Here is a 26,157-nt window from a genome sequence, read left to right on the forward strand (position 1 = left end):
TCAGTATTTTAGTTCAATTTTGAGTTCTTGAGAAGTTTATTGAACACTCTCTCAGGGACTGAGTCTGATGTAAACAACACCAAATCCCCAAGAGGCTCATTAAAGTCCTTGCACTTTTTCTTTGCTGCTGAGCTGGGTCGGGCTCCTGGCAGAGGGGCAGATTCTGGAAACCAGGAAGGGCTTTAAAAAGACATTTCTCCTGAGGAGATGCTCTTCTCCCAGCCCAGCAGGGCTGAGGGCACTGCCTGCAGGTACCTGAGAGAAGAGAAGCAGACAGAGGCTCCAAGAAACACAAAGGACAATTCTGAGATTTTTCATGAAGAAATCTTCATAAGTTTTGAAAATTTTGAACTTGTTCATGGAGAAATCTTCACCACTTGTGACACAGTCAGTCTCTGGCTGCAGGGATCTCCTGAAGCTGAGCCAGGACAGCACTGAGGTGACTGTAAGGATGGCTCTGCTGCCCTTGCTGCTTTGGGGGAGGATGTGCTCCAGAGCAGGGCTGCCCTGGGCACCGTCAGAGGGACAGGGCAGGACGGCTCCTGCTGCCAGGGACGGCTGCAGGGGCTGAAGCTGGGGCTGCAGCCAGGGCGTCCCAGGGCTGTGGTGCAGAGCAGGTGCTGCAGCCCTGAGGGCTCTAGGCCAGCCCAGGGCATGTGCCACCTGCCAGGGGCAGCTCTCAGCCTGCCTGGGAGCTCCCCATGGATGCTGGAGGGGAGCTGTGGGTGCAAGGAGTGACTGCTGCCAGGGCAGGTCTTGCTGCTGTGGAGAGGGTGCTGTGTGGGCCAGGGCTGCTCAGAGCTCCAACTCATGCCCAGATAATTTGTGAGGGAAATTGTCAAGAACACATCAAAGCAGGAGTTTCCTGCTTGAGTCTCTGCTTTCCTGAATCTGTGCTCCCACTTTTCCCTGGCTCAGCTTGGTGGAAATGGAAACTCAGCTTTGCAAGGTAGAGCAGGGGCTGAAGCTCTCAAACCATCACACTGAAGATTCTTGGGAAACTCAGTAAGTGCCTGCACCCCCCCCAGCCTCCAGATGCATCCAGCATCCCCTTTCCATGGTGCCCAGGCCTGGGGGAGCTGTTCTTTAACCCCTGCAGCCCCGAGCAGCTGCAGGGCAGAGCTGGCCCAGGGCTGGGCTGGGCTCTGGCAGCACTGGCAGGGAAGGAGCCTGGGGCCACAGGAACAGCTCGGGCTGGGACAGCTCCAGCAGCAGAGCCCTGGGCAGGGAGGGAGGGAGGCAGTGCTGAGGGAAGCCCTGCTGCAGGGCAGATGTGGCACCTGCCGGCCCTGCCCTGCAGGGCAGACACTGCCCTGAGCAGCACAGCTCTGCTGTCCCCTCCCAGCCAGCACAGCCCTCAGCCCAGGGGCTCGGGGCCCTCAGTGCCCTCCTGGGCCGGCAGAGCAGCAGCAGAGATGAAGGGCATCTCTCCTGCCATGTGCCCATTCCCTGCTGACCAGGGCCTGAGGGCCACTGTCCTGCACTGCTGCTGCCTGGCAGGGGCTGTGCAGGCCTGGCCAGGGAAAGGCTTTTCCTCAGGGCCTGCCTCTCTCTCTCCTTGCCTTGCCCAGGTGCTCCTGGCATTGCTGAGGGGCTCTCTGGGAATGGCAGTTCCAGCTGCAGGCTCAGGCCCAGCCCTGGGGCTCGTCCTGTGCAGGCTGAGCACAGCAATGGGGTGTCCCAGCTCCCTCTGCCCCGGGGAGCTCTGGGCAGGGCAGGCTGGCAGGCTGGGAATGAGCTGACTCTCCTCCAGCAGTGCCATGGACAGGAGCCCTGGTGTGTCCTGGGGATGCCATCCAAGCTGTGAGCTGCCTCCAGGGGACACTGGGGGACAGGAGTGTCCTTGGCCAGGAGTGGGGCTGAGGCTCTGAGAAAAGCTGAGCCACTTTGCTCTGCTGTGGGTCCTTCTGCTCTCAGCTGTGTCAGGCTGATCTTAAGGAGAACACAGTGACTGCCCTGGATCTCAGAAACGGCAGATAGGCACAGATGGAGGGACAGAGCAGTTCCCATCACCCTATACAGAGTTACAGCCCATGATCGTGCAAGTCACAGTTTTTTCTGATCGCCCTGGGCACGGCAGGATTCACTCTGAAAGTTCCTTGGGCTGTCAACATTTCTTAGCCCAGGGAAAGGAAATGCTGCCAAGCTCCTCTGCCTCAGGAGCAGTTTGCGCTGGTGAAGTCCAACCCCAGGACTGGCCCCTGTCCCTGTTCCCATGACCCCACAGCTGCAGAGCAAGGCTGATCCCTCAGTTTCCATGGGCAGAGCCCCTGCTTATCACAGCAACGGGACCAGATCCCAGCAGAGCTCCAGGCACGGGGCTGAAGGAAGGGCTCTGAGAAACGGAAATATGGGTGACACAGAGGGGCAAGGTCAGGGCTCAGAGAAAGGGCTTCGGTATTGCTCAGGAAAGTCTCCACTGAGTTGTCACTGTCTCCTACTTACACAGGACTCCATGGCCAGAGACAGCAAATGTCCAACAGCAGCTCCATCAGCCACTTCCTCCTGCTGCCATTGGCACACACGCGGCAGCTGCAGCTCCTGCACTTCTGCCTCTTCCTGGCCATCTCCCTGGCTGCCCTCCTGGCCAACGGCCTCATCATCAGCGCCGTAGCCTGCGGCCACCTCCTGCACAGCCCCATGTTCTTCTTCCTGCTCAACCTGGCCCTCAGCGACCTGGGCTCCATCCTCACCACTGTCCCCAAAGCCATGCACAATTCCCTCTGGGACACCAGGAACATCTCCTATGAAGGATGTGTTTCTCAGTTATTTCTGGTTTTGTTTTTCATTTTAGCAGAGTATTTCCTCCTGACCGTGATGTGCTACGACCGCTACGTGTCCATCTGCAAACCCCTGCACTACGGGACCCTCCTGGGCAGCAGAGCTTGTGCCCACATGGCAGCAGCTGCCTGGGCCAGTGGCTTTCTCAATGCTCTGCTGCACACAGCCAGTACATTTTCCCTTCCCCTGTGCAGGGGCAATGACCTGGGCCAGTTCTTCTGTGAAATCCCACAGATCCTCAAACTCTCCTGCTCACAATCCTATTTCAAGGAAGTTGTACTTATTGTCTTCAGTGTGTCTTTTTCATTTGGCTGGTTTTTGTTCATTGTGTTCTCCTATGTGCAGATCTTCAGGGCTGTGCTGAGGATCCCCTCTGAGCAGGGACGGCACAAAGCCTTTTCCACCTGCCTCCCTCACCTGGCCGTGGTCTCCCTGTTTCTCAGCACTGGCATTTTTGCCAACCTGAAGCCCCCCTCCATCTCTTCCCTATCCCTGGATCTGTCACTCTCAATTATGTACTCAGTGGTGACTCCAGCCCTGAACCCCCTCATCTACAGCCTGAGGAACCAGGAGCTCAAGGCTGCAGTGTGGAGACCGATCACTGGGCGATTTCCGAAGCATTAAACTGCTGGCCAATTTCTGAAAATCACTAGTAATAGAAGTAATCTTTGATAGTTCTTCATGATTTCATTTTTGATGTTCTTTTTCTTTGTTTTACAGCTCAAATCTTGCCCACAATGAAATGTCATTGTTTCTGCCTCTTCTCATTTTGTTTCTCTCCACCACCCCTCTGGACCTAGACTGTGCCAATGAGATGCTGCACATTCAGTGGTTTTAAACAAACTAAAGAACTTCCCAGCAAATCCCCAGAGGGGATCTGCCTTTTGTTCCCTTCTGTGTGGCTGCAGCAGCAATGTCTGTGTGCAGAGCTGGGGCAGATCAGTGCTGGCACAGCAGCTGTGCCCAGCAGCAGCAGCACTTGGTGTTGCCAGTGCTGCTGCCGTGGCCCCGCCCTGCTGCCCTCCTGGCCCTGCTGTTGCTGTAGGGCCTGAGTGCTCTCGGGGCCGGGCACAGGGCTGGGGGTGGCAGTGCCGGGGCTGCAGCAGGGACAGGCCATGGGCACTGCTGGGGCAGCGCTGACGCCTCAGGCCAGGGCCTGGGGGCTGCAGGCTCCTTGCCCAGGCTCTCTCCACAACACGGCCAGGCCAATGCTCAGCACAGAAAAGCCCCGTCAGCAGCCCCAGGCTGGCCGTGGGCAGGCTGGGGACAAACAGAATCCCACAATGGGAACGTCCTTTGGGGAGTAGGATCATCCTCCAAGTGTTTCAGGAATTCTCTGCAGGCTCCTGAAATTTGTCCTGCTTCTCCTTTGACAGAGGCACCACAGGCCAGGGGGCACATCTGCCCTGCTGTGTCTGCCTGTGGGGCTCCCTGCTCTGGGCAATGAGGAGGGGCTGTAGAGGCTCTGCAGGACTGACAGGATGGGCTTTGGGGCTGTGAGGAGAAGCTGAGGGACCTGGGCTGCTGCACCTTCTCAAGAGGAGGCCCAGGGCTTATCCTGCAGCTGATCCAAGGGTGGTTTCAGAGAATCCCAAAATCAGCAAGGTTGGAAAAGGCCTTGGAGCTCATCAAGTCCAACCTGTGCCCTGACACCGCCTTGTCTTCCCTGAGCCTCCTCTTCTCCAGGATAAACAACCCCAGCTCCCTCAGCCACTCCTCACAGCACTTGTGTTCCAGACCCCTCACCAGCCTTGTTGCCCTTCTCTGGACACGCTCCAGCCCCTCCATGTCCTTCCTAAATTGGGGGCCCAGAACTGGACACAGCACTCGAGGTGCAGCCTCACCAGTGCCCAGCACAGGGGAAGAATCCCTGCCCTGCTCCTGCTGCCCACACCATTCCTGATCCAGGCCAGGAGCCATTGGCCTTCTTGCCCACCTGCCCACACTGCTGCCTCATGTCCAGCCTGCTGTCCAGCACTGCCCCACGTCCCTTTCTGCGTGCCCACTGTCCAGCCACTCTGTCCCCAGCCTGGAGCACTGCAGGGCTTGTTGTGGCCAAAGTGCAGGACCCGGCCCTTGGTCTTGTTCAGCCTCAGCCTGTTGGATTTGGGCCCTGGATCCAGCCTGTGCAGGGCCCTGTGCAGAGCCCTCCTACCCTCCAGCACATCCACACTCACACCCAGCTTGGTGTCACCTGCAAATTTGCTGATGCTGGACTCAATCCCCTCCTGCAGATCCTCAGTGCAGATATTGCAATCCCCGCTGGCTGCCTCTGATCCCTGGGCCATCCTGGGGGTGCCCTGGGATGGCTCTCAAGGGGATCTGTTCCATCCCCTTGCTGGGCACCCAGGGCAGGCTGACAGGCCTGCAGTTCCCCACATCCTCCTTGCAGCCCTTCTTGGGGATGGGCTCCCATTGGCACCTCCAGGCCTCTGGGCCCTCCCTGCTGAGCCAGGACTGAGGAGAAATGTAGGAGAGCAGCTTGGGGAGCTCATCCAGCAGCTCCCTCATGCCCCTAGCATGGATCCCATCTTGTCCCAGAGACACCTGTGAGCATCTGAGTAGCTCAGCAGGTCCCCAGCTGCTTCCTCCTGGATTGCAGGGGGGCTCTTGTGCTTCCTGTGTCCATCTACCAGCTCTGGAGAACACTCATCCTAAGGACAACCTCTTTTTTTTTTGAAAAGTGAGGGAAACAAAGTGAAAACTACCTCAGCCTTTTCCTCATCTTTAATTACTATATTCCACACTTCATCCAAAAAAGAGTAGAGATTCTCCTTATCCCATGTTTTGTTAAGAATTAATTTATATGAACATTTTCTATTATTTTTTAGAGAAGTGGCCTAATTTAGCCGCAATTGACCTTTCACCTCTCTAATTTTCTTTCTGCATGACCTAAAATCATCCTTGAACTCTTTCTGAGTTACCCGACCTTTCCAAATGTGATGCACCTTTTTTTTTTTTTTTCTCTTGAGATTCTACAAAACCTCCATGCCCAGCAAAACCAGTCATTTTCTTTGTCTTCTAGAAGTAATTTTCTTCTTTGGTTCATCTGTTGGCACACCAGGACAGGCTGCTCCTTCTCCCTTATGATTACTTTCTTGTCATGTGTCCATCCTTCCTGGATCCGTTTGTTTTGAAAGGCTTTTCTTCCTTTAATAAAGCCAGTACTTTATTCAGTGCTCTCCTGATCTGCATCCTAAATAGGCCAAAGTCTGCCCTCTGAAACTGCAGTGTAGTTTTCTTGATGCCCCTCTTTCTTTCACAGAATATTGGAAACTTGATTATTTCATGGTCACTGTTCCCCAGGCAGCCTCTTACCAACACTGATCTCCCACCAGCCCTTCTCTGTTTGTGAACAGCAGCAGACAGAGCTTTCCTTGGCAGTGGGAGTGTGACCAAAAATCTGATAAAATAAAAAACTCCTTAACACCCATGTAGCATTAAGAAGAAGCATTCTTTATTCATCTAGTAGCATGGGGGATAGCTCCTCCCAAAGCTGTGCATGCTGAGTACAGGAAAGTTTCTGTTTCTATTCTGTATTTTGGATACATGTTCATTGATTGTCCCAGACTAACAACATATGATAATCGTTTCCCTGAAATCATTAATGTATTTCCCCTCCCCTTTTGCCTGCACTCTTCTGTCCTGGGGGTCTCTCTGGTGGTCCCTGTTGGTCACAGACCCCAATGTTCCAGGTGGCCTGGCTGAGCTGGCAGGACACTGAGGCTGGTGAACTTCCAGCTCCCCTTCTTACACAATGGGCACTGTGTGGTTCCCATGGGCCAGTGGTTTTGAAGAACAAGCATTGTGTGAGCTCACCAGCTGCAGACCACTTATCATCTGGTAACATGAGGCCACAGAGTGGGCTATGACATCACAGAGTGGGTTATGTGAGGTCATTGATCAGCGGTGACATCAGAGGGCATCTCTGTGACATCACAGAGCCAGCTGTGACATCACAGGGTGGCTGTATGACATCGGAGAGTGGGTTATGACATCAGAGACAGCTGTGTGACATCACAGGGGGCTGTGTGACATCACTGGGGGCTGTGTGAGGTCACTGGGTTGGTCACTCTGCCCCAGCCCCCCTCACAGTTCCCCCCACACAAGTCCAATGCTGTTCATGCCCAGCGGGCTCCCCTGTCCCCCGGTATCCCCCCGGTGCTCCTGCAGCCACAGCCTCCACCAAAGGATGTTCCACAGGATCCACCCCAGAGCCTGACACGGGCACAAGGGGCTGGGCTGTGTCACCAGGACATCAAGGACCTGCATTATCCAGGGCACTGTGGCCTGGCTTGGGTTCCCCAGGGCAGGAAAGATGTCTGGCAGCTGCAGCAGGGGCAGGGAAGGGCTCCAAGGTGGGGCTGGAGCCCTTTGGCTGTGAGCAGAGGCTGAGGGAGCTGGGCTTGTCCAGCCCCGAGCAGGGAAGGCTGAGGGGCTCCTCATGCCAGCCTGGCAGTGCCACCCAGGAGGGGATGGAGAACACAGAGCCAGGCTCTTCACCGGGGGCCTGGTGGGAGACAAAAGACAATGAGGATGGGGTGAAAGAGGGGAGGTTCAGCCAGGACAGGAGGAAACCTTTGTTCCCATGGGCTCAGACAGGTGCTGAGATGCTGCCTCCTCCCTGTCCTTTGGGATTTTCCAATCCACACCAAATCAAGCCTTGAACCACTTGGTGTGACCCAGTTTCTGACAGCCTGGGCTGCTGACTTGCTGAGGTCCTTTCCAATTCAGCTCTCTACTGATCCTGGGACAATGCTGGTCCCTGTTTTAGACTGGGGCAGAGCAGATGGGACAGGAGCCCTGCAGGGCTGTAGGGAACCTGCAGCATGTGAGGTGCATGAGCACATCTTCATTAGCTGGGTCATTTGAGCACTTTGAAGAAATGTCGAAGTTTTCTCACCAGGACAGACCAGGAATTTCCTGGAACTTTGCAATTGCAGGAGATGAAATTCTCATCTTCCCCTCTCTTTGTGTCACTGGCTGGACTTGTGTTTTCCATGGAGCTGTGCCTTCCCTTGGTTTTGTTGGCTGACAATAAATGAACATCCCTCAGTGTCTCGGGCAGCTCCTTCTGCAAGGAAAGCAGGTGGGAGTTGGTGCCAAGGAGCTGAAAGCTGCAGGCACAGCCTGGAGTGGAGAAAGCTCAGATTTTCACAAGGCTGCTCTGAGTCCTAGGGGTTGGATGAGGGAAATGATGGGGTGGAGGTAGGGACAAAGTGTGATTGATTGCCAGCCATGACGAGTCTTGATTTTCAGATATATTGAGAGTGTCTTTGGAGGTGCTGGGAATCAATATCAACTAGAGATTGCTGATATCAATCTATAAACAGGAAAACAAAACTAAACCAGACCAAAAAAACCCCCAAACAAACAAACAAACAAACAAACAAAACAAACAAACAAACAAAAAAAAACCCAAAAAACCAAACCTGCATTTTAAAATAATGTAGCATATTTTCATTGAACACACTTCTGAAATCTGTACAATTAACCACATCCGAATTGAAGGCTTATAATTAAGTTATTCCCAGGGGCTTGTCTTTTTTACGGTGTTCTGAAACATTAATGAGCCTTTGGCAGTGAATTCCTGAACCAAAGAGCCGAAGAATGAACAAGCCTCTGGAGAATGAAAATTCATCAGGGAACTTCCACATTGCTGAAGACCCATTCTCAGCAAAGGAGATTGAATATATTCTAGGGGTTTCCAGTTGCTATGGAGCTGTGAGCTCACGTGAAGGCACAGGGGCTCCATGGTGGCATCTGAGGGGCCTCTTGGCTCCTGAAGATCTCTTTGGTCACATTCAGTCACAGGGGCTCCATGGTGACATCCCAGGGGTCCTTAATCTTCCTAAGGGTCATGAGGTGACAGTCACAGGGCTGCACAGGGACAACAGAGGTGTCTCTACACTTCCAAGGAGCCAATTTGTCCCAGTCAGTGTCAGGAGTCCAGTGGTGACATCCCTGTGCTCCTAAAGAACAGCGAGGTCACAGACACTCACAGGGGCTCCAGGGGACATCCCAGGAGTGTCCAGGCTGCCAAAGAGCCGGGATGTCACAGACACTCACAGGGGCTCCAGGGCACATCCCAGGAGTGTCCAGGCTGCCAAAGAGCCGGGATGTCACAGACACTCACAGGGGCTCCAGGGGACATCCCAGGAGTGTCCAGGCTAACAAAGAGCCGGGATGTCACAGACACTCACAGGGGCTCCAGGGGACATCCCAGGAGTGTCCAGGCTGCCAAAGAGCCGGGATGTCACAGACACTCACAGGGGCTCCAGGGGACATCCCAGGAGTGTCCAGGCTAACAAAGAGCCGGGATGTCACAGACACTCACAGGGGCTCCAGGGGACATCCCAGGAGTGTCCAGACTGCAAAAGAGCTGGGATGTCACAGACACTCACAGGGGCTCCAGGGGACATCCCAGGAGTGTCCAGGCTGCCAAAGAGCCGGGATGTCACAGACACTCACAGGGGCTCCAGGGGACATCCCAGGAGTGTCCAGGCTGCCAAAGAGCTGGGATGTCACAGACACTCACAGGGGTTCCTGTCATGGGCAGAGTGGCAGCTTCAGGCACAGTTTAGTAGAGAAGCTCCTGCTGGGTCATGAGGTGCAGAAGGGACCCCAACACCCCAATTTTACCCCCCAAACTCCCCCAAAGCAGGGGCCCCAGGCTTTCTAAACTTCTTCTGTGAGAGGAGCCTGGGAGTGCCTGCATCCAATCCCAGGCGCAGACTTTGTCAAGGATTTATGTGTAAAGGATTATACAGGTGGAAATGAACATTTGTACAACATTGTCCCATAACATTAAGGATGGCAAACCAGAAGTATTTATATAGATATAGATATGATTGATTGTGATCATTATTAGACAAAAAGGTGTTAATCAGAATTATTTACTCCACAGATTAGGAGCTGTAACATCTATTCTAATATATTGCTCTAGGAAGCAATTTTGAAGCAATTGTATTAAAGCAAATCCAGTTATTAAGTAGAGATGGGTTTCACTTCTGCAGACCAATGACTGGGGGTAAATCTCTTTAGCTCTGCCTCAGGCAGGGACCTTGAGGGGTGTCCCCACTCCAGGGAGGAATCTCCACACGCCCCAAGAAGGGAAATGTCAGGAGATGCTGCAGTTAAAATTTGGGACGGGGCTTTTCTAGTCTGCACTGCTGCCCTGTCAGTCAGATGTGCCCAGGCTGTGCCAGCTCAGCAGCTCTGCAGAAGCTCTCAGTGGTGTCCCTTGGTTGTTCCTTTCTCTGGGGATTTGACCAGCTCTGCCACAGCTTCAGCTCCCTCTCAGGATGTGGAACTTTGGGATGGAGGAGTCAGGCTGGGTTCAGCATTATTCACCCCAAAAGCAGCATGACCCTGCTCTTCATTTCCCCCTGGGGGCTTTGCAAGCAGGGCCTTGTTGGGGTTGTTGGAGCCCATTGCAGGCAGAGCCTCCTGCTGCAGCAGGAACTGCCTTTCCTGTGCCATGGCCAGGCCAGGCCCCGCTGCAGGAACAGCCCCAGGCCAGCCCCAAGACAGGGAAGGGCTCGGGCACAAGGGCAGAGGGCCGTGCTGGGAGCTGTGCAGGGAGAGCCTGGCACACCAAAGGCACCTTGGCAGCAGCAGCAGCTCCCTGCAGGCCATGGCCAGAAGGCTCCCTGGGCACCCGGCCTGGTGGCCACCACTGCAGAGCTGCTGGGCCAGGGCTGATTTGTGCCTGGGCTCTGCCCCAGCCCACAGAGTGTGACCTCAGCCCTGACTCTGGCACAGCCGCTGGGCCTGGGCCCTGCAGAGCCTCAAGGTCACCTGTGCCAGCCTGGGGCCATCCCTGCATCTGGCACTGGCACTTCTGGACTCGCTGCTGCCTCCAGCACTGAACCCCTCATCTACAGCCTGGGGAACCAGGAGCTTGAGGATGCCCTGAGGAATATGAACACCCTGTGCTTTTCAGAAACAATGAAGTACCTGTTTGTTTCTGCACAGCATTCAGAATGGAACTCATTCAAGGCCCAGACTGCTTTGTGCCATGTGTCTTCATTGTAGTTCTTCTGGTGTATTCTAGTTTATCTTTTTTTCTTTTTTTATTTTTTTTTAGTATATTTTCCATAAAGGGATGCCATTAGTCACAGTATTGTAGTATTGCTGCATCAATACATCAATTTTGTCAGACTATCCCTTTTTCTGACCCAGGGGCTTCTGAGAGGCATTTTTAAAGACTTTTTTTTTTCCATTTTCATTCTAATGAGTAGGGTGAGACAGTACAGCTGTTACCATTTACGCAATCAGAATGAGAATCCAACTATTTCTTAGTTACAATATATTGAAATTTTTTTTGGCCTATCAGCTTTTACCACACAATTCTGCTAAAGCTTTTAAGCCAATCATCTAAAAATACCTCAGCTGGGTCCTACTACAATAGAACTTTTTAAATTCTATTTCTCCAAAACATTTAGTCTATTTGCAAGGTCATTTGAAATTGTTTCTAGTTCAATTTCTCACTCAACAATGTCTGTCCTATTCTATGGCCTTCCTAAGTCAGCATATTTTATCTCAGAGTTTGCATACAGATGCATACTCTGTGAGCCTTCTGTCAGGCTTTGAGAATTCTCTGCAAATCCATTTCCCACACAGTATCCACCATGCTTGTGTTAAGCAGAGACAGTGAGGAGCCATGATCACTGTGCATTGATGTAAAATAAAGTGTCCTACTCTGCCCTGTGTGTCCAAGATGCTTCCTGAGCCCTTCTGTGTCTCTGCAGGGGCACTACCTGTGAGCAGAGGTGCAGAGAAGAGACTCCCAGCACAGCAGCACAGCCAGGGACAATGGCCCTGCCTCTTCCCACAGCTGCTCTTCCCAGCTGCAGCCTCTCCTTGCCAGCCCTTCTGTGGCTGTAAGGCCCCAGGGCTGTGGCAGCTTGGTCACTGTCCTGCTGCGTGTCCCTGCTGTGCCCACAGGCAGGGACAGGCCATGGGCACTGCTGGGACACAGCTGGGCTCCAGCACAGCAGCTGCAGCAGCAAAGGGCATCTTCTGAGGGCAGGCCAGGAAGGCTTTGCTCTCCTCCAGAGCTGCTGTCAGCAATGTGCTCCAGGAATGCCCTGGCAAAGCAAAGCCCAGTGCCTGGGGCAGAGGGGGAGTGTGCAGGGGGCACACAGCAGTGTCCTGGCACAGCCAGAGCTGCTGGCATGGAGCTGAGGGAGCAGCAGAGCAGGGCCTGGGCTGTGTCTTTGTTCTGGGCACAGCCTGGGAAGGTGCCCCAGGGCAATTGTCCCACACCAGCCCCTGCAACCACCACTGCCAGCACAGGCATCTCACCTGTACCTGCAGGAGGTTGTTTGTCCCTGCATGGAGGGACACCAAGGCACCAGGCCAGCAGTCCATGTTTGCTGTGTGCTGAGGAGATTTCAGCAGTGCCTCGTGTGTGTGTGGGGAGATGAACCCCAGGGAGCACAAACACCATCAGCAGCATTCCAGGGGGCACAATGCCAATGGCACAAACAGTGCCTTGAGGCGCCTTCACTCTGAGAGTAACATCCCCTGGGAAACCACCTGAATTCTTTACTGGGCTGTGCTTAGGACTGCACAGAGAGAAACACTCAGGGCAGGGAGGCTCCAGGGAAAAATGCTCAGGACAGCCAAAGAGTGCACAGAGAGACCATTGGGGTGGGGCTCTGTGTGGAGAAATCACAGCTGCCTCCCTTCTGAACCACTCCGAGGACCTGGACAGGGCTGTGCTGTGTTCTGGGTACTGACCTGGAACTGTGGGATGTGGAAAAGGCCTTTGGTGTCAGGGATGTTGAGAAGGCTGGGCAGGGTCACTGTGGGACCTCTCTCAAAGCCCTTGGAAAGGGCAGAGCCATCCCAGAGGGTCTTGGGACCTTGGGAAGGGCAGAGCTGGAACCAGTCTGCAAAGAGGGCAGGGAGGGGCACTGGAAAGGGGATGTTGTGTGCCCATCAATGTCATTGATGTACTGCAGATGTTCTGGATCCTCCCCCTTTTCCAGTGCAGTCTCAGTCAGTCCATGGCAGGTGGTAGGACTGTGCTTCCACCCCTGGAGCAGTGGCTTCCAGGTGTCCTGCACTCCCCTCCACGGGAAGGCAAACTGAGGCCTGAGGAATGGAAAAATTCTGCAGCCAGAGGAATGGAGAAAAATGGATTGGCAATGTCAATAGCACCACTTGGCTGCCTTGGACTCCAGCTCCTACTGGAGCTCCAACATGTCTGGCACAGCAGCGCTCAGTGGTGGAGTCACTTCATTCAAGGCACGACAGTCCACAGTCAATCTCCATTCTCTGTCAGATTTGGGCACAGGCCAGATGGGGCTGTTGAAGGGTGAGTGTGTTTTGCTGACCACCCCTTGGCTCTCCAGCTCTCGGATCATCTTGTGCATGGGGATCACAGCATCTCCAGTTGTTCTGTACTGTCAGGGATGCACTGTTGAAGTGGCAATTGGCACTCGTTGCTCTTCCCCCTTCAGGAGTCCTGCTGCAGATGGGTTCTCTGATAGTCCAGGCAAGGTGTTCAATTGCTTAACACCCTCTGTCTCTACAGCTGCTATCCCAAACACCCACTTGAGTCCCTTTGGGTCTTTGTAATACCCATTTTGGAGGAAGTCTATGCCCAAAATGCATGAGGCCTCTGGGCCAGTCACAATAGGGTGTTTCCTCCACTCATTTCCAGTCAGGCTCACATCAGCTTCCACCAAACTGAAATCCTGTGATCCCCCTGTCACACAAGCAATAGAAACAGATTCTGTCCCTACATGTCTTGATGGGATTAATGCGCACTGTGCACCAGTGTCAATCAAGGCCTCATATTTTTTTGTGGGTCTAATCTACCAGGCCAATGAATCCACACAGTCTAAAAATCACAGTTTTCCCTAGCCTCTACCTGGCTCGAGGTCGGGTCCCTCTAAGCCTGGTCATCCTTCTTTCCCTGGCTAACTGGAGCTGCTTCCTTTTTTGCTGGAACTTACTCTCTGAGTCTTGCTGTCCTCTAATTCAGACACCCACTGCGCTAGAGCAGCAGTAGATTTTCTATCTCATCTCCTCATGTTGTCTCCACAATCACACAGGAAGTACCACAGCTCAGCTCATGGGGTTCCCCTTCTCTCTCTGTCTGGGGAACATCTGCATTTGGTGCCAGAACCTCTGATCTGTACTGCAGAGATTTGGAGAATGTCCTCTTTCATCTCCTCCCTGAGTTTCTTTTGGTTCTCCTCTCTCTTGTCTTCTCATTTCTGCAGACGTGTTTCCACAGCTGCCATTCTTGCATGTGTTGGGCCATGCACAGCATCTGTCGACCCTCGGAGCTTCTTCCCCATATCCAGCACGGTCTCCTCCGTGTCATCCCCCTTCATTATTGCTAAAGCAGAAGAGTGTTCTTGTGGCCCAAGTTGTACAAGTTTTCCCCACATCACAGGTGTACATGGTACCAAGTCTGGGTTCCTGGTGTTTAGGTCATCTGAGAAGACAATCTCTGCCCCTGCCATTTCCCTCAAGCCTTGAATCCCTTGTTCTCTGGTCTTCCACTGGGTTTGCTGCATCTAGAGATGGTCTGCACACAGATGTCTTTGTGCCACACTTGCCAGGACCTGTTCCCAGAGACTGCAAGGGTGAGCCTCCCTCATCATTCCTTGGTCGATAACGGGATCCTGTGACAGGGATCCCAAATGCCTCGTTTCAGTGCCCTCCAGAATTGTAGCCTCACCTGCAGCATCCCAAAGATGGACTAACCAACTAATTATAGATTCATCAGGTAATGGAGTGTAATCCTTCCTTAGGCCATGAAGGTCCTTCAGGGAAAAGGACTCAATAGTGGCTCCTGATCTTGTGCCAATTGTTTGGGCTTCTGATTTTTTGTCAGGAGGCATTGAGGGTCCTTCATCTCAGTCATCGTTCACTGGTTGTCAGATTTTGCATGTGTGCTTGTTTCCCACAGTGACTGCCAGTGTCTTGGGCTCACTGTCTGGTTTAGCTACAGCCTGAGTAGCTGGGCTGTTGGCTGCAGCCTTAGTGACTGGGGTAGCTGCTGATTTATCTCCCTACCCCCTGCCTCCATCTGCTGCCCTACAGTATCTAGCAGTGTGCCATAAGCATATGCCAGGGCCCAGCTCATTGCAATGAGCTTTTTCTCCTTACAGTCATCATGGTAGTTCTCTTCTAGATATTTACCCACATTGTCTGGGCTCTGAATTTGTTCACATGAAAATTCCCAAGCTGGGGATCAGAAAATTCCTTCAGTGTTTGGCCCATTCTCTCCCATTCTCCACACCACTCAGGATTCTCCACACCTGGGTCTACTTCTGGGTCAGGCCCTCAACATCAGCCCCTCTTAATATCTCAGCCCTCACTCTAGAGAAGCTGCAAACCATATGGAGGAAGCTCACCAGATGAAATACCAGGCAGGTGGTCTCTTGAACATTCAGGGGAAACTGAACATTCTCAAAAAATGATGTAACACATCCAAAAGAGGGAAAGGCAAGGTTGAAAAGCTTCATCCCCTACTCCTCCTCTAACAAACTGGGTGCAATTACTAATAAATCCCCAAAACATGCTGCTGGAACTAAGAAGCAGGTTAGGATGAAGAAACCATGAATCAAACATAGCTGGCACAAACTCCAGTACCTTAATAAACTTTTTATAAAACATTATCACTGAGCCCAGGAGGACAGCTATCCTGATTTGTGCTCCCCTACTGTAAAAGCTCCATGTTAGGGACAATACTGGAGCTATTGCTGGATAAGAAAATAAAGCTAGGGACCAGAAAGGTATTAAAACCTCAAAAAAGCCTAAGGAACAGAAGCACAGGAATGGACATTAGGGACATGAATTCAAGCAGCAATATGGCTACTGATTACTGTATCCCCACACAAAGTACAACCAAAATGCAATCAGTACAAGTTTTTTCCACTTTCTCAAGCCACACAGTAGGCCCCAGTAAAAATGTATTTGTCCTGGTTTAGGGCAAATTTGGGAGGAAACCTCTGAATGGGGTTCCTCTAGACAAGCAAACCCAAATGGCCCCTCCTCCTCAGGACTGGTCCAGAAAAAAAATCTCCTTAGAGAAAAGTGGAAAAAACTATTTATTTAACAAAGTGCCCACAAGCATAAAGAATGAATATTATGGAACAAGAAAACCTCTGGCTGCTCTGAAGAGAGATGGTAACACTGAGAGAGTCCTTGCTGTGGGTGTATCTCGTCTCCCTCAGTCTCTTATCAGTTCCACCAGTGCTGGAAAATGCCGAGGTCCAGGCCCCGGTGGAACACAGGTGTGAGATCCCGGTGTCTCTCTGGGTTTTTCAGACCATGATAAGTTTAAACAGTCCCAAGAAAAAAAGAAAAAAAACAATCCAGGGAACTTCTCTGCCTCACCGAGCTCAAACTGACTGAAAGCAAAGGCAATCTCTGTCCCGCAGTCTGTCCGTGCCTCAGACGAACACCGTCCAGGAGCTGCAATGTGCAGGAGGGAGTGCTGTTTCTGCAAACAAACTCAGCACTGCTTCTTTCTCCCCCTTGGCTCTCAGAACCAGTCTGAAAGGTGCAGAACTCAATATCCAGCACAACCAGAACAGACCATTGGGGATACAAGCACCATCAAGTCACCCCAGCAACAGGGAGGGGGCCGAGCCGGTTCTCCACGGGGCCGCCCCCGGCTCGCTGCCTGCTCGGTGCTGATGTCGGCGATGTCGGGGATGTGCCACAAGTGCTGCAGCTCCTGTGGGGACACCCCCGGGGTGACACCGCTGCCACCCACGTCCCCACAAGGTGAGACCTGTGCCACAGGCACCACCAGCACCTTGCAGCTGCCTGGGACAGGAGGCAGAGGTGTGTGGCGGGGTGTCCCCAGGGATGTCAGGCTGTGCAGTGGCTGCCAGGCCGTCTCAGCAATGCAGGGCTGTCCCTGTGGGTGTCCCAGTGTCCCCTTGGGTGCCAGGCTGTCCAGTGGCTGCCAGGCTGTCCCCAGTGATCCTGGGCTGTCCCTGTGGGTACCAGGCTGCCCTGACAGGTTCCAAGCTGTCCTGATGGCTGTCAGGCTGTCTCAGGGGTGTGACACAGTGCCCATCTGGGCAATCTGGGGTACCCTGTGCCCACTGTGGGATGGCCATGATCAGCTGCAGGTGAGTCAGGGAAGAGGATCCACGTCCCACAGGCAATGGTGGGCACTGGATGAGGAGGAGAAGGTCGAGAAGGAGGAGGAAGAGGTGGAAGCGGAGAAGGAGGAGGCAGCCTGGCAGGGCTCTCTTGGGCAAAAGGGTAATCAGTGTTGGGGTAGTCCAGGACAGGGCTGGCCCAGTGGTTCAGCAGCTGGAAATGGTGGGACTGTCCCAGTCTGCACCAACTGGGGAAGAAGAACCTGATGGCAACAGCAGAGGGGTCTCAGTGTTGCATCTCCAAGAGAGCACAACCCCAATCAGCCATCAGAGCCACGCTGGGGCTGTACCTGATCCTGGACATCACCACCTGGCTGCAGGACTTGTTGATGGTGCAGCGGTGGTTGGGGGGAAAGAAGCTGCTCAGATCCTCCATGGCCAGGAAGTAATGCAGGTATAAGATGGGCAGCACACCTGGGGTCTGAGTGGAGCTGGAGAGGAGGAGTGAGGAACACTGAGCCCACAGCCAGGACCTCAAGCCCACAGCTGGAATCCACAGCCCATGGCCAGGACCCCCTGTTGAAGACAAGCACAGGATCCCCTCCTTGCTGGCACCATCACTGCTCCCAACCAGGTACCAGCCCCTCTGGCACCCCTGAGGGAGTGTGTTGGGAGGACGTTTGGGTCCCCCTGCATCCTGCTCCCTTCAGTACCCCCAAGGCAGTGGGATAGAAGGTGAGGGGGTTCCAGGGGGTTTTGGGGTCCCCAAGGAGCGCTGCCCCCTCTGCAGCCCCCTCCCTCCACACTCCATTCTCTGCCTGGTCCTGGACATCTCAGAGATGACCACAGGGGTGCCAGGGCTGTTCCTGGGCTGTGCCTCCAGCAGGACCCTCAGGTGAGGACAGGGGTCACTCCATGCCAGGGGACCCTGGGGAGGGGGTGCAGCCCCTGCCCCACAGATCTGGGGCTGACAGGGCCCCGTGCCCAGCACGGCCTCCACCTCCATCAGCACCGTGGCCACCGGCACCGCTCAGGACTTGGTGAAGCCATGGCTGCCGGCGCTGTCCCCGTGGGAGCTAACACTCATCTCCAAGGGGCTCTGGGAGTGCCACCGAGCTGGGATGTGCCAGGCCGTGCCATCCCGCCAGTGACACACCATTCCACCCCACTCTCTTAGCCAAGAATTGCTGCTCCTCTCTGTTGTGAGGCAAAAGTTGGAAGTTGATTTTCTCCCGGTGGCACTGGCCAAGCCCTGAGGCAGGGGCAGGACCTTTCCCTGGAGCTCTGAGGGCGCTGGGTTTGTTCAGCTGCAGCAGAGCAGACGCAGCTCAGAGCTCCCCGGGGGCTGCGGCTCCTCCCGAGGGGCAGCGCGGGGGCAGCTCCGACCTCTGCCCCGGGGGAGCAGGGACAGCACCCGAGGGAAGGGCTGGGGCTGGGCCAGGCCAGGGCTGGGCTGGAGAGCAGCAAGAGCTTCTTCCCCCACAGGGGCTCAGGCACTGACCAGGTTCCCCAGGGAATGCTCACAGCCCCAAAGCTGCCAGAGCTCCAGGAGCCTTTGGACACCGCTCCCAGGGATGCACAGGCTGGGATTGTTGGGCTGTCCTGGACAGGGCCAGGGCTTGGACTCCATGATCCCCGTGGCTCCCTCCCAGCTCAGCCCATTCTGCAATTCTCACCCTTTGGCTCAGCCTTTGTGTCCCCTGCAGGCGCTGGCAGAGCTGTTGGGTGGGGCAGGAGCAGGGCAGCCCCAGCGTTCCCGTCTGTGTGACACAACAGGGACAGCCCCAACATTCCATCCCTGGAGATGCTCCAAGGGAAGTGTCCACACCCGTGTCCAGCCAACACAACTGACCGGCCACTGACCCTGAGTGACCACGGCCCTGCCAGCCTGGAGGCACTGCTGGGGCAGCTGCATCTCAGCCGTGTCCCAGCTCCTGCAGCCCCTCCTCTGCCCTGAACCCTCCTGCACCACAGGGAGGGGCTCATTTCAGTGCCCCTCAGGGGTCTCCTCTTGGGGTTGTAGAACACCTGGCAATGGAACCTTGGGGTGAAAAGTAGAAATTTTGGTCCTCCCTAGCAAGATCAGAACTGAAACTTTGTTCCTTTTGCCTTGGTGCCTTGGAGGCCCCCGGGTGTTTTCTGCACTGAGTTCCAGCCCCCAGCCCTCACTGAAGGTGCTCCCTACAAATGTCACACTGCCAGTGCCCTGTGCTTGTGTCACCTGCTGTGGCTGGGCATGAGCTCCTGGACTTGCATTTCCAGGTGGGATCTAAAACTGGAGATACTTGAATACCAAAACTGGAATGCGAGCATCTGTTGAGGGGGAAATCTCCACCTTGTGTGCCAGCCCATGTGAACTCTGGAATTCTCTTCTGCTGAGGGACTTGAGGTGTCTGGCTGAGCAGGAAAGATGAGCCTGAGACAGGAGTTTTCCTTTGCTAAACCAAAGCCTCAGCATAGAAAGAACATTTTGCCTTTGGCAAGGAGGGATTGTGTTAAAAGAGCTGTCACATCCCTGCTGGGTTAGACATGGAAAGTTGTGGTGCCATGCTTTCCTTTCCTCCAGCCCTCAGCTGGAACTTGGATTGAACAGGGACATGAGGAGAAAGGAATTTCCCTGCCAGGGCAGGGCTGTGGTGCAACACATCCCCCAGAAGGAGTCTGGAGCAGCCCAAGGCCCTGTGTGCCCAGGCAGAGGCAGGCGGGACGCAGAGCTGTCAGCAAAGGAAGGGCCCAGCCAGGTGGGGCAGCCGGGGGATGACGACAGCCTGCAGGGACAGAGGCGCAGGGCATGGACACCGTAGCACAGCCTGGGCTGCACAGGGCACAGGCATGGGCAGCAGCTGCAAGGCCCTGACACAGCCAACTCCTGCAGCCCTTGGGCCATGGCTGCTGGCCCTGGGCCTGAGGCATCAGGAGGGGACAAGTGACCCTTGCAGGCCTGGGGCCTCATTGCCTCCTTGTCCCTGCTCAGCAGCCTGGCAGGGGCCGCCCCATGGTGCTGCCCTTGGCATTGCACATCCCCACATCCCAGTGGGCCGGGAAGAGCCCTGAGCAAGGAGGGAGGGACAGGATCTGCCTTGGCAGGGGCTGGGGCTCAGGCCTTGGCCCTTTGCATTCCTGAAACACATCCAGGTTTGGTCAGCATCAGAGACACCTTTGCCTTTTTTGTCCCCTCTTGTCATCATTCCCTACAGTGTTCTGCTCTAGAACCTGGGGACACTTTCTCAGTTGTGTCTCTCAGTGGGATCAATTAAAACTTCAAGGAACTTCAGTGTTTCAATTTAACTTTGGGTTCTTGAGAACTCTTCTGAACACTCTCTTAGGGACTGAGTCTGATGTAAATGACACCAAATCCACAGGAGGTTCAGTAAAATCCTTGTGCTGTGTCCATTTTGCTGATCTGGGCAAGGTTCCTGGGACAGAGGCAGCTCCTGGCAACCAAGACAAGTTTAAAAAAAACCACTTCTCATGAGGAGAAATCCTCCTTCACATGGGACATCTGTGTTATTTGAAATGTAGACTCATAGTGAAAGTTTACAGTGGCAAAACAGTCTTTTCTGTTCCTTTCTCATTAATTGTTAACCCTCTTCTTTTTTTTTTCTTTTTGTTTAGTTTGCTTTTAACAGTCTAGAACATCATTCTCTTACATGGAATATTAGCTTTTGCAGTTATGCCCATTGATGTCTAATCCTATGGAATTTATGCCTACAGAATATTAAGTTTTGAATACAATAGATATGTTTCACCAGCAAATAATCACATTGAACTTCATAATAGAGCTCATGTGTCTCCCGCTCCCACTGCGGTATTAGTAAATTCTCTTGTTCCTTTTTCAGTTTTTGTTGCTTTTGTCTTCTGCAATTTCAGTTCTGTCATTGGGTGAAGCAACATCTCTGCTTGCTCTTCCTCTTGTCTTGTTCCCCTTGTGCAGTTCTGTACTTGTTCTCATAATGTTTCTTCTCTTTGAGTTCGGTCACCTCCTGTTTTGTTTTTTTAGCATTACTTGGTCTCTCCAAGCTTTTCTTACATTGCTTTTGTGCAGCTCCAACTCCACCTCTCAGAGCTCTGCCATCACTTCTAGCTACGCCGTGCTGTCATGAGCACTGGCGTGTGCCACCCCAGGATCCCTCAAACTGCAGCCATACCTTGGGGTCGGTGTCTCATAAGTCATCCACACTCTTGGGCTCTCGGGTGTGCCTACATTGCTTTCAGGCTCTCAGGTCCACCTGCCTGCAACTCGTCCAGACTTCTAGGCTCTCAGGTCCATCTGGCTCAGTTCCTCAGGCTTTTGGTCTGCCTGGCTCAGTTCGGCTGGGCTCCACCATCTCACTGCTCTTACGTCTGTTGTCATCTGCTGGGATCACGTTGGGGTCACCATTTATTGTAGCCTGGTCCTCAGAGGGGGCACCAGCTGATGGTGGAGTCAACTGACATAGGCATCAGTCCTTTATGGTCTAAAACCTCTCATACCTTTCTCTCAGTAGCCTGCCCACAGGCAGCTCCATGCAGCCTTCTGTCTCCTTCTCTCTCCCTCCTGCAGGACCAGCTCTTTCCTGTCCCTTGTATGACCACCTGACCCTGTCTGTCCCTCACACACCTGCTTGACCATTCCTCCTCACAGCACAGCCTGCAGACTCCAACTGACTCCCAACTACTTAACCCACTGTTTTATAACACTCATTGGTCGTAGCTGAGATCTATTAAGAGCAAGGCTGTTCCCCCTCTTGGTAATTAGTACAGCTGCAATTTATTTGGGCGAGATTGCCTTCAGCACTATCTCTGTTCTCTTTACAATCTCTCCTCCCAAACCAAGGACAATGTGTGTACAGTATGGAACCTCATGGAACCAAGGGGCCATTGTGGCACAGCAAGGTCTTGTAGAACCAAGGAGACCATGGTGACACTACAGAACCTCATGGAACTACGGGTCCATTGTTCCACAGCAGGGCCACGGAACCAAGGAGTTCATTGTGACACCACAGAACCTCATGGAATCAAGGCGTCCATGTTACACTACTGAACCTCATGGAACAAAGGGTCCATGGTTACACTGTGGAATCAAGGAGACTGTTGATAGCAGTACGGAAGCTCATGGAGCCAAAAGTGCATTGTGATATTGTGGGGCCTCATGGGACCATGGAGACCATTATGACCCTTCAGGACCCACTGGAACCAAGGGGCCATTGTGACACTGCAGATCCTTTTATAACCAAGGGGTCATTGCAGCATGGCAGGGCCTCGTGGAATCAAGGAGGTCATAGTGACACTGTGGGGCTCCATGAGACCACGGGGACATTCTGACTCTGTGGAACCAAGGAGAACATTGTGACACAATGGGGCAATATGGAACCAAGGAGACCATTGTGACACAGCGGGGGAACCTGCTGAGGCTACAATGACACTTCAAGGCCTTGTGACAGCAAAGGGCCATTGTGGAACTGCAGGGCCTCATGGAATGAAGCAATGGAGACCATTGTGACATTGCATGGCTTCATGGGAGCAAGGGGCCATTGTGACACTCTGGGGCCTTGTAGAACCGAGGGACCATTGTGACCCTGTGTGGCACCATGGAACCAAGGAGACCATTGTGACACTACAGGGCTCAATGGAACTAAGAACTCATGTAACACTGAGGGGCCCAATGGAATCAAGGGGCCATTCCATACTTCAGGGCCTCATGGAACCAGGGTGCCCTTGTGACACTGCAGGGCCTCATGGGAGCAATGAGACCATTCTGGCACTCTGAGTCCTCATGGAAGGAAGGGGCCATTGTGACACCACAAGGCCTCAGAGGACCAAGGCCTCCACTGTGACACTGCCAGGTCTCATGGAAGGAAGGGGCCAGTGTGACACAGCCAGGCCTTATAGATCCAAGGAGCCATTGTGGTCCTGGGGAACCCAATAGAATCAAGGGGCCATTGTGGCACTCTGCAACCTCATGGAAGCAATGGGCCATTATTTCATTGTGCAGTCCCATGGAACCAAGGAAACCACTATGACACTGCAATGCCTCATGGAAGAAAGGTGCCATTGTTCCACTGCAGAGGCAAGGAGATCATAGTGACATTGCTGGGCCTATGGAAACAAAGTTCTGTTATGATACTACAGGGCCTGATGGAACCAAGGGGCAATTTTAACACTGCATGTTCCAAGGATCAAAGAACATAGAACAGGTCTGGTTGGGGCAGCCCCCCTTGGCCTCTGGGGGCTGCTTGACTGGTCCAGCTGACCCCTTGACATGTTGAGGGCTGCTTCTCATCCGCCTCTGAAACCCTGGAGTTCTGTACATTCCTTCCTGTAGGAAAGAACTCTTCTTCTCCTCCAGAGGTTCATGACAAAACTGGGATTCTGCCTCTGAATTTGAATATATGCAAGGATTGTTCCCATATGAAACCTGCCCTGACAGACAGCTCTGGATGGCCTTAGCCTCTTAGGGGATACCTCTCATCTGCCTTCAAAACACTGGAGGGCTGTGCTTTTCTGTCTATGCAAAAAACATCTTTCAAGTCCAGGCATCCATGGACAAAATTTGGAATCTGCCTCCAAAATTCCTTATATCTAAGAACAGCTTCCAGAAAAAAGCTTCCAGGACTGTCTATGTTCCCTTGGCTTTCTGAGGGCCAGCTCTCATCTGCCTTTGAAACACTGTGATAGTACTTTCCTTCTTATGGGAAAGAACTGTCCTTCTTGTCCAGAAAAATTCCCAAAACTGGGATTTGGCCTCCCAGACAAAAGCTGCCAAGACAAACAGGTCTGGCTGGCCTTGACTTCCTTGCAGCTACATCTATTCAGCCTTAGAAACACTGGGACTTTGGCCTTTCCATTTAATGGATAAGAATTGTCATTCTGGTCTAGGCAACCATGGCTGAAGTGGAATTCCATCGCCAAAACTACACAATTATCCAAGGGTGGCTTTCAGGTCTGGCTTGCCTTGGCTTCTCATTTGCCATCAGAACACCAGAGTTCAGTGGTTTTCTTCCTATATAAAAGTACTGTCCTTCTTGTCAAGGCACCCATGGCCTCAAGAACATGATCACTATACAGGGACAAAGAAGCCCTGTGCTCAGTGGAGTGGAGTCTGGGGACAAGGGACAAGAGAATAGGAGTGCTGGAACGGGTGGTTTCAGAGATGGTGGATCCTTTTCACATAGTAGAGAACACCTAGAGAAATAAAAAAATTAATGACAAGGGCGCCTGTGGAAGTCCAGTCTGGGAACAAAGACAAAATAATTTCTCTCCCAGGGCAGGGCTGTGGTGCAACACATCCCCCAGAAGGAGTCTGGAGCAGCCCAAGGCTCTGTGTGCCCAGGCAGAGGCAGGCAGGACGCAGAGCTGTCAGCAAAGGAAGGGCCCAGCCAGGTGGGGCAGCCGGGGGATGACGACAGCCTGCAGGGACAGAGGCACAGGGCATGGACACCGTAGCACAGCCTGGGCTGCACAGGGCACAGGCATGGGCAGCAGCTGAAAGGCCCTGACACAGCCAACTCCTGCAGCACTTGGGCCATGGCTGCTGGCCCTGGGCCTGAGGCATCAGGAGGGGACAAGTGACCCTTGCAGGCCTGGGGCCTCATTGCCTCCTTGTCCCTGCTCAGCAGCCTGGCAGGGGCCGCCCCATGGTGCTGCCCTTGGCATTGCACATCCCCACATCCCAGTGGCCCGGGAAGAGCCCTGAGCAAGGAGGGAGGGACAGGATTTGCCTTGGCAGGGGCTGCGGCTCAGGCCTTGGCCCTTTGCCTTTCTGAAACACATCCAGGTTTGGTCAGCATCAGCGACACCTTTCCATTGCTTGTCCCCACTTATCATTACTTCTTTCAGTGTTCTGCTCTGACTGAAACGTGGTGACACTTTCTCAGTCGTGTCTCTCAGTGGGATCAATTAAAACTTCAAGAAACTTCAGTACTTCAATTTAATTTTACGTTCTTGAGAAGTTTTCTGAATACTCTCTCAGGGACTGAGTTTGGTAAACTGCACCAAAGCCCTGAGATATTCATTAAAGTCCTTGTGTTGTGTCTGTGCTGTTGAGCTGGGATGGGCTGCTGGAACAGAGGCAGCTCCTGGAAACCAAGTAGAGCTTTAAAAAGACATTTTTCCTGAGGAGCAGCTCCTCTCCCAGCCCAGCAGGGTTGAGGGCACTGCCTGCAGGTATCTGAGAGCAGTGAAGCAGACAGAGGCTGAAAGAAACTGGAAGGAAAATTCTGAGCTTCTTCTTGGAGAAACGTTCACCTCTTGTGACACAGTAAGTCTGTGGCTGCAGGGATCTCCTCAAGCTGAGCCAGGACAGCACTGAGGTGACTGTAAGGATGGCTCTGCTGCCCTTGCTGCTTTGGGGGAGGATGTGCTCCAGAGCAGGGCTGCCCTGGGCACCGTCAGAGGGACAGGGCAGGACGGCTCCTGCTGCCAGGGACGGCTGCAGGGGCTGAAGCTGGGGCTGCAGCCAGGGCTGCCCAGGGCTGTGGTGCAGAGCAGGTGCTGCAGCCCTGAGGGCTCTTGGCCAGCCCAGGGCATCTGCCACCTGCCAGGGGCAGCTCTCAACCTGCCTGGGAGCTCCCATGGATGCTGGAGAGGAGCTGTGGGTGCAAGGAGTGACTCCTGCCAGGGCACGTCCTGCTGCTGTGGAGAGCCTGCTGTGTGGACCAGGGCTGCTAAGAGCTCCAGCTCATGCTAAGGTCAGGTCTTAGGGGACTTCTCATGAGCTCATTCAGGACAGAAGTTTCTTGCTTGGGTCTCTGCTTTCCTGAATCTGTGCTCCCACTTTTCCCTGGCTCAGCTTGTGGCAATGGAAACTCAGCTATGCAGGGCAGAGCAGGGCTCAGGCTCTCAAACCATCAGGCTGAGGATTCCTGGGAAGCTCAGCAAGTGCCTCCACCTCCCCAGCCTCCAGATGCATCCAGCATCCCCTTTCCATGGTGCCCAGGCCTGGGGGAGCTGTTCTTTAATCCCTGCAGCCCCGAGCAGCTGCAGGGCAGAGCTGGCCCAGGGCTGGGCTGGGCTCTGGTAGCACTGGCAGGGAAGGAGCCCGGGGCCACAGGAACAGCTCGGGCTGGGACAGCTCCAGCAGCAGAGCCCTGGGCAGGGAGGGAGGGAGGCAGTGCTGAGGGAAGCCCTGCTGCAGGGGACATGTGGCACCTGCCGGCCCTGCCCTGCAGGGCAGACACTGCCCTGAGCAGCACAGCTCTGCTGTCCCCTCCCAGCCAGCACAGCCCTCAGCCCGGGGGCTCGGGGCCCTCAGTGCCCTCCTGGGCCAGCAGAGCAGCAGCAGAGATGAAGGGCATCTCTCCTGCCATGT

The 26,157-nt window shown here is 53.8% G+C and overlaps 2 protein-coding genes across 2 annotated transcripts in view; both read left to right on the top strand.

Annotated features, from left to right (window-relative positions):
• LOC134562336 (zinc finger protein 664-like) overlaps window positions 1-26,157 on the top strand; it is a 455,591-nt gene that overhangs the window by 325,127 nt on the left and 104,307 nt on the right.
• Window positions 2,473-3,405, top strand: LOC134562280 (olfactory receptor 14C36-like). The gene has a single exon (XM_063419665.1). The coding sequence runs from the start codon at window positions 2,473-2,475 to the stop codon at window positions 3,403-3,405; it is 933 nt and encodes a 310-aa protein (XP_063275735.1).

Source organism: Prinia subflava, chromosome 27 (assembly GCF_021018805.1).
Source record: "Prinia subflava isolate CZ2003 ecotype Zambia chromosome 27, Cam_Psub_1.2, whole genome shotgun sequence".
Classification (NCBI taxonomy): Eukaryota; Metazoa; Chordata; class Aves; order Passeriformes; family Cisticolidae; genus Prinia; species Prinia subflava.

What these genes read in the sequence shown, in the direction of transcription:
- LOC134562280 (XM_063419665.1), top strand. Translation starts at nt 2,473, where the DNA reads ATGTCCAACAGCAGCTCCATCAGCCACTTCCTCCTGCTGCCATTGGCA.